General features: G+C 40.6%; 4 protein-coding genes across 4 annotated transcripts; 3 read left to right on the top strand and 1 right to left on the bottom strand.

Annotated features, from left to right (window-relative positions):
• Positions 1-27: 27 nt before the first annotated feature.
• Positions 28-1945, top strand: GCG54_00005845 (Efflux pump apf11; the record flags this gene model as incomplete). The annotated part of the gene is made up of 5 exons (XM_045405861.1): positions 28-195; positions 249-334; positions 395-595; positions 655-1174; positions 1241-1945. The coding sequence occupies 5 exons, from the start codon at positions 28-30 to the stop codon at positions 1943-1945; spliced, it is 1680 nt and encodes a 559-aa protein (XP_045264259.1).
• Positions 1946-2665: 720 nt separating this feature from the next.
• On the top strand, positions 2666-4930 carry GCG54_00005844 (uncharacterized protein; the record flags this gene model as incomplete). Its single annotated transcript, XM_045405860.1, has 3 exons — positions 2666-2902; positions 2969-3597; positions 4135-4930. The coding sequence occupies 3 exons, from the start codon at positions 2666-2668 to the stop codon at positions 4928-4930; spliced, it is 1662 nt and encodes a 553-aa protein (XP_045264258.1).
• Positions 4931-5591: 661 nt separating this feature from the next.
• On the top strand, positions 5592-6544 carry GCG54_00005843 (2 5-dichloro-2 5-cyclohexadiene-1 4-diol dehydrogenase; the record flags this gene model as incomplete). The annotated part of the gene is made up of 3 exons (XM_045405859.1): positions 5592-5647; positions 5703-6426; positions 6485-6544. The coding sequence occupies 3 exons, from the start codon at positions 5592-5594 to the stop codon at positions 6542-6544; spliced, it is 840 nt and encodes a 279-aa protein (XP_045264257.1).
• A 7294-nt stretch (positions 6545-13838) lies between these two features.
• Positions 13839-18842, bottom strand: GCG54_00005842 (Fatty acid synthase apf5; the record flags this gene model as incomplete). Its single annotated transcript, XM_045405858.1, has 4 exons — positions 13839-18124; positions 18176-18642; positions 18703-18729; positions 18787-18842. 4 exons carry the CDS (start codon positions 18840-18842, stop codon positions 13839-13841), a joined length of 4836 nt encoding a protein of 1611 aa, XP_045264256.1.
• Between the last annotated feature and the right edge of the window lie 318 nt (positions 18843-19160).

Below are 19160 nucleotides of genomic sequence, written 5' to 3'. Positions count from 1 at the left end.
GCTGCAAAATTGTCGCCATACCTTAGTATGGCTTCAGAACCAGATCCGTCGGCCGCAGTCGAAGACTCGCACTCACTCTCTGCATCTCAAGATGTCTCGCAACAGGAGAAGGATGATGAACAATCATTCCCTCCTATGGTTCCGCGGGTGCTCATGGTCATCGCCCTTGGGTTGTCGCTGTTGATTGCTGCTCTTGTAAGTATCAGGAGGCATGACAAAAAATGATTAATCGCTAATGGTACGTATAGGATGCCACAATGGTAGCAACAATTGTACCTACATTATCAGAAGAGTTTCAATCTGTCAAAGACGTAGGATGGTACGGGTCTGTATAGTAAGTCAGGGTTGACGACCTATTCATCAGTGGATGGCTTCTCACTTACCTTTGGCATAGCTTATTGGTAACTGGTGCAACCCAGCCAACATTTGGAAAACTCTACGCCACGTTCTCGAGCAAAGCAGTATTCCTTGCGTCGCTGCTTTTGTTGGAAGGGGGTTCTTTAGTATGTGCCCTGGCACGCAATTCCGGGAGCTTCATCGCCGGAAGGGCGATTGCGGGTCTCGGCAGCGCCGGTTGCATCTCCGGCGCTCTAATGTCAGTATTAGTACACGGATAGGACTTCTTCAAACTCAGTCGCTGACCTTAGGATGAAGCATCACGGCCCTTGTTGTGCCTCTGCAGCAGCGGCCGATGTTCACGGGAATTCTTGGATCCCTTGAAGGCGTCGCTGTTGTACTGGGCCCGATTATTGGCGGCGCGATTGCCAGTCACATTGGATGGAGATGGTGCTTCTGGGTAAATCTCCCTATTGGAGGCGTGCTGTTCATCGTCCTTGTCTTTCTCTTCAAGCCGCCGAAAACCCCGGGCCAGCAGGCGCCATTGAAAGACAGAATCAAAGGGGTCGACTTCATTGGCGGGACGGGCTTAGTGGGAAGTATCACCTGCCTCCTTCTCGCGCTTGAATGGGGATCAACGCTGTACAATTGGAGCGACGCCAGACTCATCGGGCTCCTTGTGGTGTTTGGGGTCTCATTCATATCGGTTGCTGTTCATCAGCACTGGCTGAAGGAAAAAGCCACGTTTCCGACGCGACTTTTGAGAAACAGGTCTTTCGCTTCATCTCTGTGGTACGGATTTGCGTTGTCGAGTGCGCAAATGGTTGTTCTCTACTATGTGAGTCACGTCCCAACAGCAGCAGCATCATCTTTGCGCTCGTGCGTTCTAACGTGGTCGCTGCAGATTCCAGTATGGTTCCAGGCCATCCAGGGCGTTTCTGCCCGTGAGTCGGGTGTCCGACTGCTGCCGATGGTTCTCGCCCTAATCTTCTCGGGCGTGTCTGCGGGGATTGGGGCGTCCATTGTCGGGTACCTCCCGCCATTCATGATCGCTGGAACAATATTTGCTTCCATTGGAGCCGGCATGCTCTACACCTTCCAGCCCAATATTGAGAGTGCTAAATGGATCGGCTACCAGATCTTGTTTGGTCTCGGCACCGGCGCTGGAGTTCAGCAGTCCATTGTCGGGGTTCAGGTCGCCCTCGACCCCTCCGACGTCCCCTACGGCACGTCTGCTATCATCTTAGTGAACACTGTTGGGGGCTCCATCTTCATCAGCGTGGCCCAGAATATCTTCATCACCAGGATTGAACGTCTCACGCAGCTGATCCCATCCGTGGACCGTGACACGCTCTTGAATCGTTTCGGATTCCTTAGAGAGTCGCTCACACCAGAGCAGCTCACAGTTGCGCTTCGAGAGTACAACAGCGGCATCAAAAACATATTCTTGCTAGTCATCATTTTAGCCTGTCTGAGCACCTTTGGGTGGGTTCTCATTAAGTGGATTCCACTTAGACCACCAAAACCAGCGCCAATTTCAACTGAAGAAAACTCATCAAATGAGGGGGCGAAAACAACAACAGAAGTCATTTCTCAGCCAGCATCATGAGGAGCATCATTTTCAACCCAAAGACAGCGTATATAATATGTAATATCAAACAAAGATTTTGAATACAATGTCGAGAAGAATACAACATCAAGAAGATGTTCATGTTCACTGTTATCTACTATGTACACCGACCTCACAGTGCTACGACTACCGACGACCTTAGGCTTCGTACTGACTCAAGGGGCGCTGTGCCCCGCGGGCCGCGGTTCAGATGGTGGTGCCTGGCATCGAACAGTCTGCCTGTGGCTGGGAAATGACATCACTTAGACCCCAACGGAAACGGGTTTCTCAGCTGGGCATTGTGTAGCCTATCAGAGCACTCAATCGAGTGGAATCTCTGGTCCACCAGGCTATTGAATTTCGTCAAGACTAGATTCCACTTGTGTTTTGTTTGCCGACATTACATTGGTCCAACCTCAGCTAAGCGAGGCTTTCCTCTGACATTGACGAACCAGAATGTTTCAACAGGGATACTATGGAATCCCACTTTCATGAGACTCAACGGCTCGCCCGGGGCATCGTATTTGGGAAATCCCCCTGACCGCCTTTTCCCCTGAACAGCTGACTCATCGTGCCACGTGTAGAGGGGTTCTGAGGCTTCCACCGGCGGTGAGTTTGCGCCTGACTTGACCGAGGCATGTCCCGCCATTCCACTGCAAACCTTCACTGAGCGTCAATTGGTTGTTGCCTCATCAACCTCCCGGTCGAGGAAAGAGCACAATGTTGCGCAAACGGGCGACAGAGGCTCTGCCTTGGTCGTCTTCTCAACCTGTAGGACTCGGGGCGACGTTGCGCGCGAGGGCCATCGAGGCCTTCAAGGCCGCGAAGCCGGTGCTCCTGCGGGCCCTTGAACAGGCCCAGCGCTGGGCTGCAAAGAACAAGGGCAAGGCGTGCCTTGCCGCCCTTGCAGCTGCTGCCTTCTGTCTCAACTTCAAAAGATTGCCCTTCGTCTGGCACGTAAGTCATCTCAGCGGCAGATCATTCCCCTCATCGAAATAGCGCATCAGTCTGACATATTCTCAGTTGCGTGTCTTCTACAACATTTGGTTCCCGAGAAAGCGTTACTTTGACTCCCGGCCAGGCTCCATTTTCCGGCCGGTTGTCACTCCTTCTCGTGTGGCCCTGCTTGAGACCGACTACAACTTGCACAAGTCCAACAGCACCTACTTCTCTGACCTTGATGTTGCCAGAACGGATCTCCTTGCCGCCCTGCGGTCTCAGGCTATCCGCGGCGGACTGTACAAGGAGTACAAGGAGGGCGTCCAAGTGCTTCTCGCCGGCACCTCTTGCAACTTCAAGAAGGAGATCAAGATCGGTGTAGCTTTCGACATGCACAGCAGAATCCTGTCCTGGGACCGCAAGTGGATTTACGTCATCACTCACTTTGCCGAGAAGCGAAAGAAGTCAGTGAACGGCAAGGCCCCTTCTCGTTCGCCCAGCGTCTATGCGACAGCGATCTCGAAGTGCGTCGTCAAGGCCGGCCGCCTGACGGTCCCGCCAGAGAAGTTCTTCCAGGCAGCGGGAGTACTCCGCACTGAGGTCCCCAACTTGAACTGGGTCGACGGCAACACTTCCTCCGAGTCTCTGAGCAAGTCCAAGAAGGAAAAGAAGTCAAAAGACAAGGACTCGAAGAAGAGAGACAAGGGTGAGAGGTCCTCCAGGAGACACGGAGACTCCACCTCGTCACTGCCTACGGTCCCGGCCCCGCCCCCGCCAGTGGCCGGCGGCGGATGGACATGGGAACGCGTGGAGGAGGAGCGCGCCCGGGCCTTGAAGGTCGCCGAGGGCTTTGCGAACGGATTGGATGCAGCTCACGAAGAATTTCGCATTTTGGGATGAAGATACAGAGAATACAATGAGTAAACGTACACGCGATAGATGAAGACCAATAGATGAACACAGAAACAAGATGAGGCTCCGAGGCTGTAACCAAGTGACATGGGACGGAACAGATGGGACGCTGACGTGATAAGTGGCTTGATACACCCAAACTCTTTCTTCTGCGGCGCAGCAACGGGTTCCTGGCTCACGTGCTCGTCTCTTCCCCCGCCCTGATCCTTCCAATCCTCTTACACGGAAATGCAGCTTGATTTCAGCGCAGCTTGCTTTTCTTCCTCCTATATCATCCGCACCAGCTTAAACCTAGTTCCATATCCAAGTTCCCCAGCCTTGTCCTTTTAATCTCCGAGAAAATTTGTCAATCACATTTGTATCATGACGAACACCGTCTACGTGATCACGGGCACCAACAAGGGCATCGGCCTGGGCCTGGTCAAGGCCCTGATCGCTCGTCCTTCCACCACCGTCGTCGCTTCAGTGCGCAGTGATGCTGCCGCCGCCTCTCTGAAATCGGGCGTTGCGGAAGTCACCAAAGGCTCTGGTAGTGAGTTGCATGTCATGCTGCTCGACCTCTCCACAGCGCCGTCTCCTGCTGCTATGCGTGAAGCGTTCACAGTAGCTACTGCTGGCACCGTGGATCGCATCGACATTTTGGTCAGCAACGCAGCTGCTCCTTTCCCCATGCTTCCTATATCTACAACTCCAGCCGAGGACTTCCGCAAAGCATTCGAGGTCAACACTATTGCTCCGTTGATGGTGTTCCAAGGTCTCTGGCCACTGATGGACAAGCCCCGCACCGAGACCGATGTCCCCGCCAAGTTCATTGGTGTCACCTCCTCTGTCGGATCCATTGAAACGCAAGAGCCGGTCCCCGGGGGTGCCTATGGCCCGAGCAAAGCAGCTTTGAATCACATCACCAAGTCGCTGCACGCCCAACACAAGAATCTGGTCGCCGTCGCCCTTCATCCTGGGTGGGTCCAGACAGACATGGGCAATTACGCAGCGAACGCATGGAATTACGCTGCCGGACCTCCGGATACAATTGACAGCAGTGTCAGTGGCTGTCTCCAAGTCATTGACGGAGCGAGCCGAGAGACTACGTCGGGGAAGTTCGTCACCCAGACTGGCCAGGTTGTCCCTTGGTAGACATACATCAAGAAATATCACTTTTTTGCCCCTTTCTAGCCATTATTGTCTTACACTCATCAATGAGAGCTTTAAGCCGAGACAACTTCATTCATAAACGTCCACCTTGAATCCAGTTAATCTTGCAAACATCATCTTTTTCGGGTACTACTTGGTAAGGCAAATGATCACGAATCTTCTATTTACATATTATCAAACTGGAAAACCTCTATCACCATGAAAATCTACAGAATTGTAGACAGAGCACTTTCCCCCCCGTATCGAGCTGGCGGACTCACTCGGGGCCGACGACGGAGCCGATGAGGGCCCATGCGCTGCACCCATCTCATGGTGATTCAAGGCGATCAGCTCCTGACTCAGGCTCACTCTATCTCACGTCATGGTCTTCAGAAGCTATTGCAGTCTCATTGATATTTTACGTGCATTGAGTCAGACGGAAAGGATTATGTGTCGACAGCTCACAATGTGGTGATCCTTCGGAATATCCATTTGCTGCATTGCCTCGGTCGGAGCATAAGCCCACGCCAGTCACCTTCCTCACTGTGTGCCGACAACTCGTGTAAGTCGAGGAACGGATACGCAGCTGAAGACACCTCCGTTCCCAGAAGCCGTACTTGTGGGTCTTGTTCCGTCTGTCGTTCAACATACCGAATACCGAACCATGTCGGAGTTATTCCAGTTGACGGGCAAGAATGTCATCATCACAGGAGCTGCAGGGTACGCCATGATCTGCTGCTCAAAAAAATAAGAGTAGACTTCTGATATTAGATAGGAGTATTGGTACTCAAATAGCAATCCTGTTCGCCAAGTCTGGAGCGAACCTGTTGCTGTCAGATGTGTCAAACAAAGCCCTTGAAGACCTGCGGCAAAATGTGGAACTTCACGGACCGCATCTTGGACGAGTTGACTACAAGAGATGCGATGTGTCTAACGAAGATGACGTTGCGGCTCTGGTCCAGTACTTAGACCAACACGGCGGCGTCGATGTAATGCTCAATAATGCTGGCGTCTTCCCCCACGAAGATGGCGATGCGCTTGAAGTGACTCAGAAGGCTTGGGATCTCACCTATCAAGTCAATGTCAAGGGCACTTGGCACGGGTGTAAACATGCCGTCTTGAGCATGCGGAAGCACGGAAAATCCCGGGGAAGTGTGATTAACACATCCTCGGTTGTCGGCTTGATTGGTTCTGCAACAGCCCAGTTAGCCTATACCACCAGCAAGGGTGCCATCATTGCTATGACGCGAGAGCTCGCCATAGTTCATGCGAGAGAAGGCATCAGGTTCAATACGTTGTGCCCGGGACCGTTGAACACCCCTCTCATGCAAGACTACCTGGGTACGAATGTGGAGAGGAGAGCACGCAGGGAAGTTCACTTGCCCCAAGGAAGGTTTGGCGAACCTATCGAGCAAGCGTCTGCGGCGCTATTTCTTGCCAGCGATGCGAGCTCATTTGTCAATGCTCAAGAGCTTGTGGTAGATGGGGGATTGACCAAGGTTTGACTCCACATCCTCAAATCCATGACGGCGACCCAAATTCTGACGCAGAAGACAGGCATACGTAACCCCTGAAGGCCCGGCACACGAGAGCATCAAGAACTTTGCAACCAAGTAGAGATCCTGTATTCAGCGGCCGAGTAAGCTAAAACGTAGCGAGTGAGGGAACTATTGAGATCTCTAATCTGTTCAATATACATTCTGATTCAGTACAAACTCCTAGTTTCATGCTAGAATGCTGCTAATGAATGCGCTATGGTTGTAGTGCTAACACACATGACCATGAGATGCCACTTGCCCGCCATGCTTGTATTACATTATCTATTGAAGATAGTGCTGAGTCAAAAAGGTGCGCCTCCAGGCGGCAAACTGCGAATGAAAAGTGCTGAAGAAAAACGAAATGAGTAGAAAAGTGTTGGTCTCACAGGACCAGCTAGCTGGTAAGGGTCACTGTGGGCAGTAAATATCGTATTATATTGACTACGTTAGTAGTGATATGTATATAGTTAACTGCGTTAGAGGTAGCAGCTATAATTACAGCGTTAATCGTAGAGGGCAGTGCCTTATATAATTACTAATTATATAAGGTACGCCTAGCTTAATTAACACTATAATAGGCTAATATTACTAATACTAATAACTTTCTCTTTTTATTAGTATTAATATAGTTAATAGTAACTATAATATAGTTTAAAAAGAAGTTATTAAATGATATATAATATAAAAAATAATAATTACTAGTAATTATAGTAATTACCTAATAATTATTTATAACCCCTATTATAGTAGTTACTCTATAACTATTACTTAATCCTACCTTAAACTAATACTAGTAATTAGCGCTACTTAAGCCTATATAACTTATCTCTCTATTTATATTATTACTAAGTTTATATTAAGGAAGTATATAAGGTACTAGTTAGGCTTCACTTTAGTAAAGGCATTAATAAAGTTATTATTACTATTAATTTATTATATTTTATATAACTTATAGTATTTATATAACTAGTATAGAGCTATAATATTAATTATTAAACGCTTCTTCTTTATAGAACCTAGCTTAATAAGGTATTTATATAGTAAGTATAAGTTAGTATAGATAATAGTAAGTATTAGAGGTAGGCTAAGTTATTTAGTAATTATTTAGAGGGTTATAGAGATAGTATAAACTATATTAATACTAGTAATTATACTATAGACTTTAGAGGTTAGTATACTTTAAATGATTTACTTACTCTTTATTAAACTAAAGTAGATAATATTACTATTAATTATAAATTTATTCTTATTAGAAGGGGTCTTATTAGTAAGAATAATAGTAAAACTAAGCTATAATATAAGGTTAGTATTATTAGTAAATAAGCTATTAATAAAGATAAAGAGTTTAGTAGTTAATAAGTTAATAAGTATAAATATTAATCCTTATACTAATAAATCTATCTACTACTATAGTTATATATTAAGAGCTTTAATATTATTAAGTAAGGGGTTTTAGTATTAAGTAGTAGTTAATAGATTATAGTATACCTTAAGCTAGTAGATTAATACGGTATATATACTATATATATATTATTTAATATATTACTTCTTAATAGTATTAGAGGTAATATTAGTATTAATAAGGGTAAGCTTCTTATTTTAGCCTTTCTAGTAGAAAATAATTATATTTAATTTATTAATACTAATAATACTACAATTAAATATTAGTAGTTAGTTAATAATAAGTTATTATTTAGCTTTTACTATAAATAAGGCTTTAGTTAGAACTTTATCCTTATAAGCTGAGAATTTAGTATTAATAAGGCCTAAAATATTATTAGTTTATATACTAATAACTATAAAGTTAGAGTTAATTATTAAAAGGACTAAAAGGTAGGGGTTATAGCTTAAAGTAACTATCTAGAAGACTTCTCTATAGTAATAGCTATATATAGCCTACTAATAAGTACTAGCCTTAGTAATACTATAAAGTAACTTAATAACTTTTATAATAATACCTTTTAGGTATTAGTTATAAATCTAAATAAGTAAGTATATTAGAATTATTCTATTAAGCTTTATTACTAATTAGATATATACCTATATTATATTATAAAACTAGAGGATCTTACTAAAAAGTAGTAATTATAGTATAATAATAAGGATAAGGGGTTAACTTATATACTATATTATTAGTAACTATATTAAAATTACTTCCTTACTATTATTAGTATATCTTTAGATAATAAAGTAGAACTTCTTATAAGGCTTATTAGTATTTTTACTTTTAATCTTATTAACTATTTATAATTAGAAGATATAGATATTTATATACTTAATAGGGTTATATATAATTATCTTAAAGACACCTTAATTAATAAGTCTCTTAATTTTAATCTTATTAGATTACTTAAAAGGGTAGCTAAATATATTAATCTTACCTACCTTATAGAGCTATATAGTTAAGTTAAGGTTAGTATATTTTTTATTAATTAAAAAGACTTTATTAGTAGTAAAAAATATAGTAGTAGTATTAATATTATTAACCTCTAGTGTGAAGTTAATACTAAAAGTAAGGTTAATATTAACTATTTTTACTATAGGTATCTATCTTTATAAACTTTAGTATAACTTACTTAAAAGTAGCTTTAAATATTTTTCTCCCTTATAAGACTAGCTATATTAGTATAATAATAGTAGTACTAGTATTAGTAATCTTTTTTAGTCTTCTTTTACTAATATTATTAATACTTTAGAGGTATTTAGTAGAGAACTAGAGTTAATAATATCTTTATCTAAGTTATTATAAAAAAGCTTAATATAAGTTAATTAAAATATTCTTAGCCTATAAGATAAGTTAAGTATATAATCCTCCCTATTAATAGAGAAAAGCTTATATAAACTAGCTTAGCCTTTATTCTCATACTATATAAAAATATCTAACTATAATAAGAAGGTAAGTATTAATAATATATTTAAGCTATTATAGAGGGTAAAGGTATTAAAGACTTATTACTTAATATATATATAGTAGAGTTTATTAGTAGCCTTTTATATAACTTCTTAATACTTTATAATACTTAGAGATAGCGCTAAATCCTTAGTTACTTAAGAGTAAGTACTAAAGATAAATAAGGTTAAGATCAGATTATTAGGCTTAATAGTATTATTAATAGTCTTAATAGTTATCTATAAGGCTTACTTATAAGGGATAGAAAGGTCTTTAATATAGATAATATTATAGGTATAGCATAAAGTAGTATAGTAATATTTAACCTTACTAATACTATAATAAGCTTTAATAAGAACTTCTTTAATAATAATTACTAAGGTATAAGTAGTATACTTAAATTTATAACTATAGAAGTTAATACTAATATTTATAGTAATAAAATTAAAAGGGCTTTAGTAGATATTAATCTAGTATATATATAAAGCCTCCTAAATATACTAAGTTAATAGATCTTTAAGGAAATAAGCTATATTAAAGCTAGTAGTACTATTAATAATATAAAGTACTAGCTTATTACTATTAAGATATATAATATCTATAAAGATCTTATAATTAAACTTATAGTTATTATATAGGGTAAATCTAAACCTTTTAGGTTAACTAGTATAAAGTTAATAATACTAATAAACCTTAGTTAGATAGGTAAGGAGGCCTTTATTAACCTTATACTTAGCTTTAGTAAGGATATATTAAAGTCTAATAACTAATAAGTAGCTAAAATAGTAATAAAGTTATTAAAGTTTAACCTCACTAAAGTAATAATAAGTAACTAATTATTTCTATTAGAGAAATATCTAAAGATACTTCTATTTATAGATAACTAGAACTTTAAGGTCTCTCTATTTTATAATATTATTAAGGTTATTAAATATAACTTCTATCTTATCTATATTATAAAAGTAGTATAAGAAAGATATATTTATTAATATAATATAGAAAGTAATAAGACTAAGTAGTATAAGAACTTTAATAGATCTTAAAAAGTAAATAAAGTTATTAAGGCTAAATCTAATAGTAACTACTCTTATAATATTAACTTTAAAGTTTAGTATTAATTATTAAAATACAAGGACTTAGGACTAGCTTACTATTAAATATTTAGAGGTATTAATATTAAGTAGGATACCCTAAAAGATTATTAATTTATACCTTCCCTTAAGAGAGAACTATAAGGTATATTCTTTAAACTTAACTGTAATATATAGATTCTATTTAGTAATAATATAGAAAGTAGTATTATTACCTAATATATTAATAATTTTAAAGCTATTAAAAGTAATACTAATAAAATAAGAGGTAAGAAATTATTAATTTTTATTATTTAAGCTATCTAACTTATACTAACTATCTTTAGTATTAAAGTTATTAATATTAAGAGTACTAAAGTAGTTTAATATATCCTTATTATAGCTATTAATAAAAAAGTTATTAATACTTTTAACACCTTTATATTATACTAAAAAGTAATTAAAAGTAGGAGTAGAGGTATTCTTATTAATATATATTTACTTAAAGTAGTTAAAAATCTTATAGTAATCTTTAATAAAGTATTTTATTAATTAATAGCCTATCTCACTATAAATATAATACTTCTTCTTAGATTTAAGAAGTATAAATTAAAAGTAATATTAACTATAAAGTATATATAGGTAATAGCTAAATTAAAAACTATAGTTATAGCTATTATATTAATAATTAATCTAATACTAGTTATTAATAAGAGCTAGATTTATTATAAAATACTTATAAACTTAGCTTTATATTATAATACTAATAAATAATTAAAGCTAGTTAGCAATACTCTTATAGTCTTTAATAAAGCTTATAAAAGTATAGTTATATTTAGGTATACCTTAATAAGTACTAAAGATCTAATTATAAAAAGTATTATTAGAGTAGTAAATAGTAGAGAGAGTATATTAGATAGTAATAAGCTTATTAAATACTATCTTAAGATACTCTATCTTAATTTTACTAAAGTTCTCTAGGATTATATAGTTAAGGGTAATATTATACTACTTAGAGAAATATACTTAATAAAACTCTTTAGTCTTAAAATAGGTTTTAATTTTAATAACTAAACTAGTAAAGTTAATAAGTATATTATTACTATAAAGCTTATTATAGTAGTAGTTAAGTATTTTACCTTTAAATATAATAGAGAAAGCACCTAAGATTTAAAACTAATTAATACCTACCTTAATATAGTAATCTTTAAAGATAAGAAACTTAGAGTTAAAGATATTATATATATTACCCTTAAAGTATATACTATTATAGTATAACTTTATAAGATCTATAAGTTAATAAGGGGATAATTAGTTAAGTATAGCTAAGTTAACTAAGTTATAGTTAGTAATATTAATATTAAAGTTATTTAGAGGGATAAAAGTAGTTAATTAATAAGTTCTAAAAGGAATTAATTTATCTTAAGTAGGGCTAAAAAATAGTATTATACTAATAAGGGTATAAATAGAGTTAACTAAAGGTACTAAGGAAGGTTTAAGCTTAATACCTTAAATATTATTAAAGAAGTTAGTATTTCTAATAGCTTTCTTAAAAGTAGTAATCTTAGAAGCCTTATTATTAATCTCCTCTATAGTTTATTTATAGAAGTCTTAGTAAAAAGTAGTATAGATATTAGAGGTAATAGAGGTACTATTTATAGTAATATAAACTCTATTAGTAATAAGGAAGTTTCTAAAGTTTTTTATAGTAATAAGGTTATAATAAATAAAAGTAAACTTTAGTACTTCTTTAAAATTAATATATACCTAACCTTAGAGGGTAGAGCTAATAAAACTATTAAGTTAGTAATACTTTATATTAAATAGAAAATATAAAGTAAGTTATTATTAAGTAGTAATATTTAACTTTAAATTAATATTACTAAGTTTTTTCTAAATATTATAATTAACTATATTATAAACTTAAATAAAGATAGGGATAAAGTAATTACTAACTAGAGGGCTAAGAGGAAGTAAAAGGGGTAGAGAGGGTAATAATCCTAAATTAGAGGAGTTAGCTATTATTAACTAAAGTTATTAATAGAATAAAGTATTAAGTTAAGTAGTAGGTGAGGTTTATTATATTATAGTTGTAAAGAACTTAACTAGGAATTAAAGTAATTAAGGTTTATTTATTTAGTAGATAATTTATTACTTTATTACTTATTTAACTTAATATAGTTTAATAGTAGTTAAAAATAGAGGTATAAAGACTAGAGAGGGCCTTTACTAAAGTAAAAAAAGAGTATTATAGTAAGTAATTAAGGAAAGTAAATAAGGTTTAATAAGTAATATTATTAATAAAGTAGTAGACTCTTAAGGATATAAAAGTAATATAGTAGTATTATAGAAGAAGTATAAGTTAATAAAGTTAAAAGATAGTAAAAAATTCTCCTTTTAACTAATAGTTAGTAGTTAGTATTTAGTAGTTAAGTAGTAGAAAAATTCTTATAGTAAGGTATACTATATAGTATATATAAGTAGTTATTATTAAATAGGCTTAAAGTAGCTATTTACTATTAATATTAACTTAATAAAAAAGAAAAAAGTAGTTAAAAGCTATTAAAAGTAGAGTAATCTCTTATCTATTTATATAGTATAAAAACTCTACTTATAAGGGGTAAGAAGCTAAGAGAGGTAGTTAGTAAAATAGGAAGTTAATTTTACTATTAATTATAAGTTAATAAATTAATATTAATATTAAGAGTTAAATATATAATAGATACTCTTCAAGTAGAAAGTAAAAGTAATTACTAAGAACGTTCTAAATAGGATAGACTATCTCTTAGGTTATATTATAACCACTTCTATTAAGTATAGAATTAAAAGCTATAAAAGCTATTATTATAATCCTACTATTATTAATACTATAAGGAGATATTACTTAATCCTATTAATACTAATAATATTAATATTAATATACTCTTCTTAGAGATTAGAGGAGGGTAAGTTTAAAGTAACTTAAGCGATATAAGCTATCTTTTTTAAAGTTTATAACTACCTTATTAGTATAAGTTAATTAATTAAACGTTCTTAAGTAGAATAGATCTAAATAAATATTAATAAAATTACCTCTTCTAAAACTTTACTAATCTATAGTTAATTAATATATTATATAATAGTAACTATAAAGTTAATTACTAATTAGTATTAGTCTTATAAGACTAGCTAGCTAGTAAGGGTTACTATAAGTAGTAAATATTATATTATATTAACTACATTAGTAGTGATATATATATAGTTAACTGTGTTAGAGGCAGCGGCTGCGATCGCAGCGTTAATCACAGAGGGTGGTCCTTACGTAATCGCTGATTACATAAGGCGCGCCCAGCTTGATTAACGCTGCGATGGGCTGGCGTTGCCGACAAAAAGAAAACTATATTCGCATCTGAGAAGAGAATCCAGCCCTGGCCTTAATAGCGTTGCTCAGAGAAACGAGCTGCCGGGTTGAGCAGTGCTGCAGACTCTTGCGCCGCCTGGTAAGGCGGCAAAGTCTTGGTGTTGACAAGCCTCTCATGAAGTATCCCACGGCTGAAGAAGCTGTTTGCCTTTCTCCATCTACCATTCCTCCTCGCGACGTAGTCCTCGTAAGCCTGCTTGTTGGTGGTCGCAAAGAGAAACTTTGGGTGAACCAGAATGGCCTGTGAGCCCTTCTGTCCAAACCCAAAGGAGGTAATGGAGCAAGCGTTGATCTCTTCAGCCCGGGTGGTCATGTTTGGGAAGTGAAGAAGATTGTACTGTCGCAGGTCGGTGTCAATGTTATCGGCATTTCGATTACCTGGGATCAAACCAGAGTCCATCATCTGTAGGGCCCCGTTCACCATCCAGGCACCAGCAGCTCCCTTTGAGTGACCAGTCAGCCATTTCTGGCCTACGCAAGTAAGAAGATTTCCCTGTTGTCTCCCCAGGAATTCCATCTGCTTCTGAAGAACTGAAGACTCATTGGTATCGTTCTTCACGGTCGAGGTCAAGTGCATCGACGCGACCGCCAAATCATCGATCCCAAGGCCCCAAGTTGCGAGGCTGCCTCGGATCGGTGCGATGTGCTGCTCATTCTTCCAAAATTGATTGCCCAGACTGAATCTCAAGTCCGCCTCTTGCTTCTTTGCGTCCTCTTCAAAAGCAGTCATGTTGTCCTGTCGATAGCGCTCCTCGTCAAAGCCGTCGGTTCCCATCTCTTTTATGTAATGAATTTCATGCTCCATAAGGTCCAGATTTGTCTGGTAGTTGTCGTTGACTTGCTGAATTCTCATATTGAGTAGCCTTCGACGGTATCCTATATCGAGCAGGGGGTGTGGCGTGGCATATCGTCTCCCCGAGCTTGCTTCTCGGGCATTTGTCAAAACGCCTCCACCGGGTGCTGGGACAGAGCGGCCGACTTTATCGGCAGCCATACTGGTAAAAGCTACCACTCCAAATATGGGAAGACCCATCTCCAGGGCAAGCTCGGCAGTCGTAAGGATCTGAATTCCACATCCTTGAGACTCGACAAATCCACTTCTGGTTGATGTTGTAGGCCGGGACATCTCAGCTGGACTTCTTCCAGCGGCAAATTCCTTGTCAGTGTCACAGGTAGCATTCATGCTTCCAAACTCGTACGATACGTCTTCGACGAAGTCCTCCACGCCACCAACAATGCAGACCTTGGCTTTGCCAGCTACAATGAGGTCGTATCCCGTATCAAGTGACTCCAGCGACGTGGCACAGGCACCGACAGGTGTTTTTATTGGTCCAGTTGAAGACATTAGTAGCATGTTGATCCATGCCCCCGTTGTGTTGATGAAGGTTTCCTGGAGAATATCTCCCTGGACTGTTTTATCGAGGAATCGATCGCGGTGCATCTGTCTCAACGACGAAAGCCCACCCATGCTTGAACCAATACAATTACCAACTTCGGAAAGATGGATATGCTTGTATAATTCGTACGGGTCGACAATCCCTGACGTCAAGAGTGCTTCGACAGTGCAGACCAACGTGAAGAGTGTCACAGGGTCAACTTGCTCAATAATCTCGTCGTCGATGCCGTATCGCTTTGCCGACCATCCAGTTGGAATCTGGCCAGCCACCGTGCGATTGAACCGACTTGCTCTTGGGACGAGAACTTTCGCGCCAGCCTTGAGCTGGACCATGACAAGCCCAGACTCCATCTTGCTGATAACGGCCTTCTCACCGTGCTGAAGTTGGAAGTACCGAGCCACGTCAGACGATGCCTCAAATGGGGGTAGGTCCTGAGTGAGTTCCATTTCCTGGACTGTCGTCTTCTTTTCCGGATCGTAGTTGTTGTCGCAATTGTCTGGCTCAATCTTGCGTATGCCTGTATGCTCGAGGATCGATCCCATGTATCGTGAGAAGATCTCACTCTCTTCCACCGGAGCCGAGGTCTTTGCGTCTACCCAGCCAGTCCACGGGAGCCCGTCTTTCAGAACATCTTTGCTGTATTTGATGAGACCCATCATCCATGCCATCTCAATGCATCCTTCAAGAGACAGAGAGCCCTCGGCCTCCATCTCCCATCGTGTCCTACTACTCCCATAAGGTCCAAGCTCTGCGAAACCCGTAATGACAACTATTCGGCTCAGGTCGACCATACCCTCCAAGCCTTCTGCGAGAGATGCCAGTTCCCCGTTCCACTCAGCTAGTCGAGGTAACTGAAGACGTAGATTCGCTCTCCGCGGCAAAGCCTGGGGAGTATGGAATGACGTCTTGCGACCAGTAATTGTTGCTTCTCTCTGCTGCTCCTCCATGATAGCTCGTTGAATGTCTGCTTCGGCGCGAAGATCATGGCGAATTTTCGTAAGCTTATCCTTCAGTTCCATGACCTTGCCCATTCCGCCGCTGAGATCGACGACAATTGGGATGGACTGGCAAGCAACGTTCATTCTGCCGCCCAAGAGGGACGCAATGAATGCAGCCATTTGGTCTTTGGAGAATGTCCGAACTCCCATACCCTCGACTCCCTGAGCAACAATATCATTGTCGTCCATGAGGCCTGTTCCTCGAGTCCAGCCAATGACAACCCCCAGCATAGACAGATAGTCACTCCAAGTTTCGGACTTCCATTTCGAGAGTAGAGATTCCAGGCCCCTCTTGGACTCTGCATAGAGACCGTCGTTACCCATGAGACCATGATTGGGAGACAGGGGGAGTACGACTGTGGCAGGTCTGGTAATAATTCCCCTGGAACGCTTATTCTTGGAAACGGCACCAAATAACCTGAGGAGATTGGTGAGCATCAGCCGGTGGGCAATCTCCGACTTCGAATCCAACTCTTCAAGCTCTCGGCCGTTCTCGGATATTGCCGCAAATGGAATAATGAAGTCAGGGTCCCAGTCATCTACCAAGTTCTTCGCAAGCTCCTGGATGTCTCGTTGACTACCTTGGTTGAATGGAAGAACCCTCAAAACAGACCCCTTGGCTCCATGTCGAGAATAAAGGCTCTGGTACATTTGCGTGGCTTCTGAGGAGTAGTTGCTAGTAGTCACTGTGACTCTTCCACCGCCCTGTAGTAGGTACTTCAGAAGCCCGAAGCCAATGGAGTTCCGGCCAGCACCTGTCAACAACACATTCCTACCCCGAAAGGTGAACCCGGAATGCCGCGCTGTATCCAAGTCTTCCGCATATGCAGAGCTGAGCCTGTCAGACATAGTCAAGATGCCATGATCATAGGTGCCCACGGGATATGGCATTTGCGGGATTGAAGACTTGCGAACCTTGAGAGGGGATGTTCGCGGTACTTCGGCAAATTTGATGTTACCCTCTTTGTCAATAGTTGTTGATGGCGCCAGGTCGATTGACCCATCAATGAATACCGGGTCCCGATTCTTCGAGGATATGCTTGCTTGCAGACAAAGCCTCATGATCCGGCCTAGGTTCGTCTTTTCGCCCATTGTTTTTGAGCAAAGATACTGGATCTGAGCGATAGAGCGCTCGCAAGATCGATTGATAATAGATGTTGAAAGTTCTTCGATCAACCCCGCATTCTGTGAGCTGGGGTGCTTGGCAAGATCGAAAAGTAGAGCAATGTCGCGGGAGGACCAGTTCCAAAAGGAGTCGTAGAACCGTTGCTTCCCAATATCGAATATCGGCTTGATACCCTCAGCATAATCTTCTCCGTGCTCGCTGCGCCACAGGTCGAGTTCGTCAACCTCTTGTTCAGATTTCGCCGCCATTGAATCCGTTTTGGGACTCGTGTTTGTGGGAAGATGCCGAGACATCGCCTCACTGATGTCCCGTAGCAAAGCGTTGCTTCTTTCATTGATCACTTCCAGAGCTTTTGCGTCAACCTTGGCGATTGTCCCTACGGTGGATGGGCTGCTTCGGGGCAGTGACAAGCCCTCCTGCTTGAAATATGCTCCCGCGCAGTCGTCGATAAAGCTCTTCGCAGCGTCTTCAGAAGGCAGGCGTGAGTCAAGCTGACTTGTGAGCGCAAGAAGCAAAACCGCATCCTGGCGCATGGGTCCTAGCCCCCATCGTTGCTGAAGATGCTCCCGGACCTTTGACTGGTTGAAGCTACCTGGTAATTTGGAGGAGACAAAGCTTGCAACGAGTGATGAAGTCTTCTTCCCAAGTGTTCCAGTGTGGACCTTGCTAAGTGTCTCAAACAGCTCGCTGAGTCGCTGCTCCTCTGCACGGTCGGGCAGTTGATTTGCGAACTCGACGTGAAGATCACCAACAATTTCATTGGTGAGCGTTGAGCGTCCTTCTCTTATTAGTGCTTGGGAAAGATGATGGACAGAACATATTGACTCACCGCTGACGAGCTGGTTGATTGACTTTGTGGTATCAATATCTTTGGGGGCTTTCTTTAGTTTTGTGGCTATAATCGCGAGCAGCACTGCGGAGACCGGGACATTGGCCTCTTCCAAATCCATCATTGGCGCTATTGGCTCATGGTTGTCGTCTATGGTCGACTGTGATGCTGGCTGGCTGGAACCAAACTCATTCTCGTCGCTCTGGTGTGGTGTCTGGGAACTCGCTACCAGCGAATTTCCAGTCCTTTCCTCAGAACTCATCTCCTCAACGGGAGACTGATAATAAATCTCTGGCAGGTCTGCATCAGGCCCAAGTATCCGCCGGCGAAGGCCTTGGACATCATCTGAAATTGTGTATCGCCCATTCCAGGTTCTTTTCATCATATTGGTGAGGATATTCGCCGGCCCGACCTCCACAATCCTCTCCGCTTTGATCTCTCCGAGAATAGCATTTTGTGTTTCGATCCTATAGATAATATAAGCTCAACATGATCACTATGCATTGACGTCACTCATGTCGGCATACCATCGCACGGGATACGCAAACTGATGCCTATTCGCGAGGTCAGTTTAACCTTCACCTATGGTGATTTGGGGTCAAGCTGCATACGCTAGTAATTCCACGAGCAGAATATACGCCAACTCCCGCTCTGCTTCTGGATGCATGGCAGTTGCTTCTCGGGATTCTACTTCAACCCGAATCATAGGGTTTGCGCTCTGTGGATCTGGAACTTTCTTGCAAGCGAGAACGTCGGTTTCGAAGGCATCGCAACTTTAGCAACCTAATTCGTGTTAATTTCAGGATCAGATGCCACCCTCGGGTGCGGTCGTGCAGGGGTGTCGATTATTGCTCCGGAACCTTAAAGGTGACATCAGCACCTAGTATCCGTCTTACTCAACACCGAGGGCATGCTTATGAGTCAGGACAACACCGCGTTTGATGCATGCGGGAGCCCGCCGGGAAAACTCGTGGATACCCAGCAG

This window comes from Colletotrichum gloeosporioides (assembly GCF_011800055.1).
Source record: "Colletotrichum gloeosporioides strain Lc1 chromosome Unknown consensus_47, whole genome shotgun sequence".
Taxonomy (NCBI): domain Eukaryota; kingdom Fungi; phylum Ascomycota; class Sordariomycetes; order Glomerellales; family Glomerellaceae; genus Colletotrichum; species Colletotrichum gloeosporioides.
Note: the sequence above shows the minus strand (reverse complement) of the source record. Positions and strands in the feature narration are given on the sequence as shown.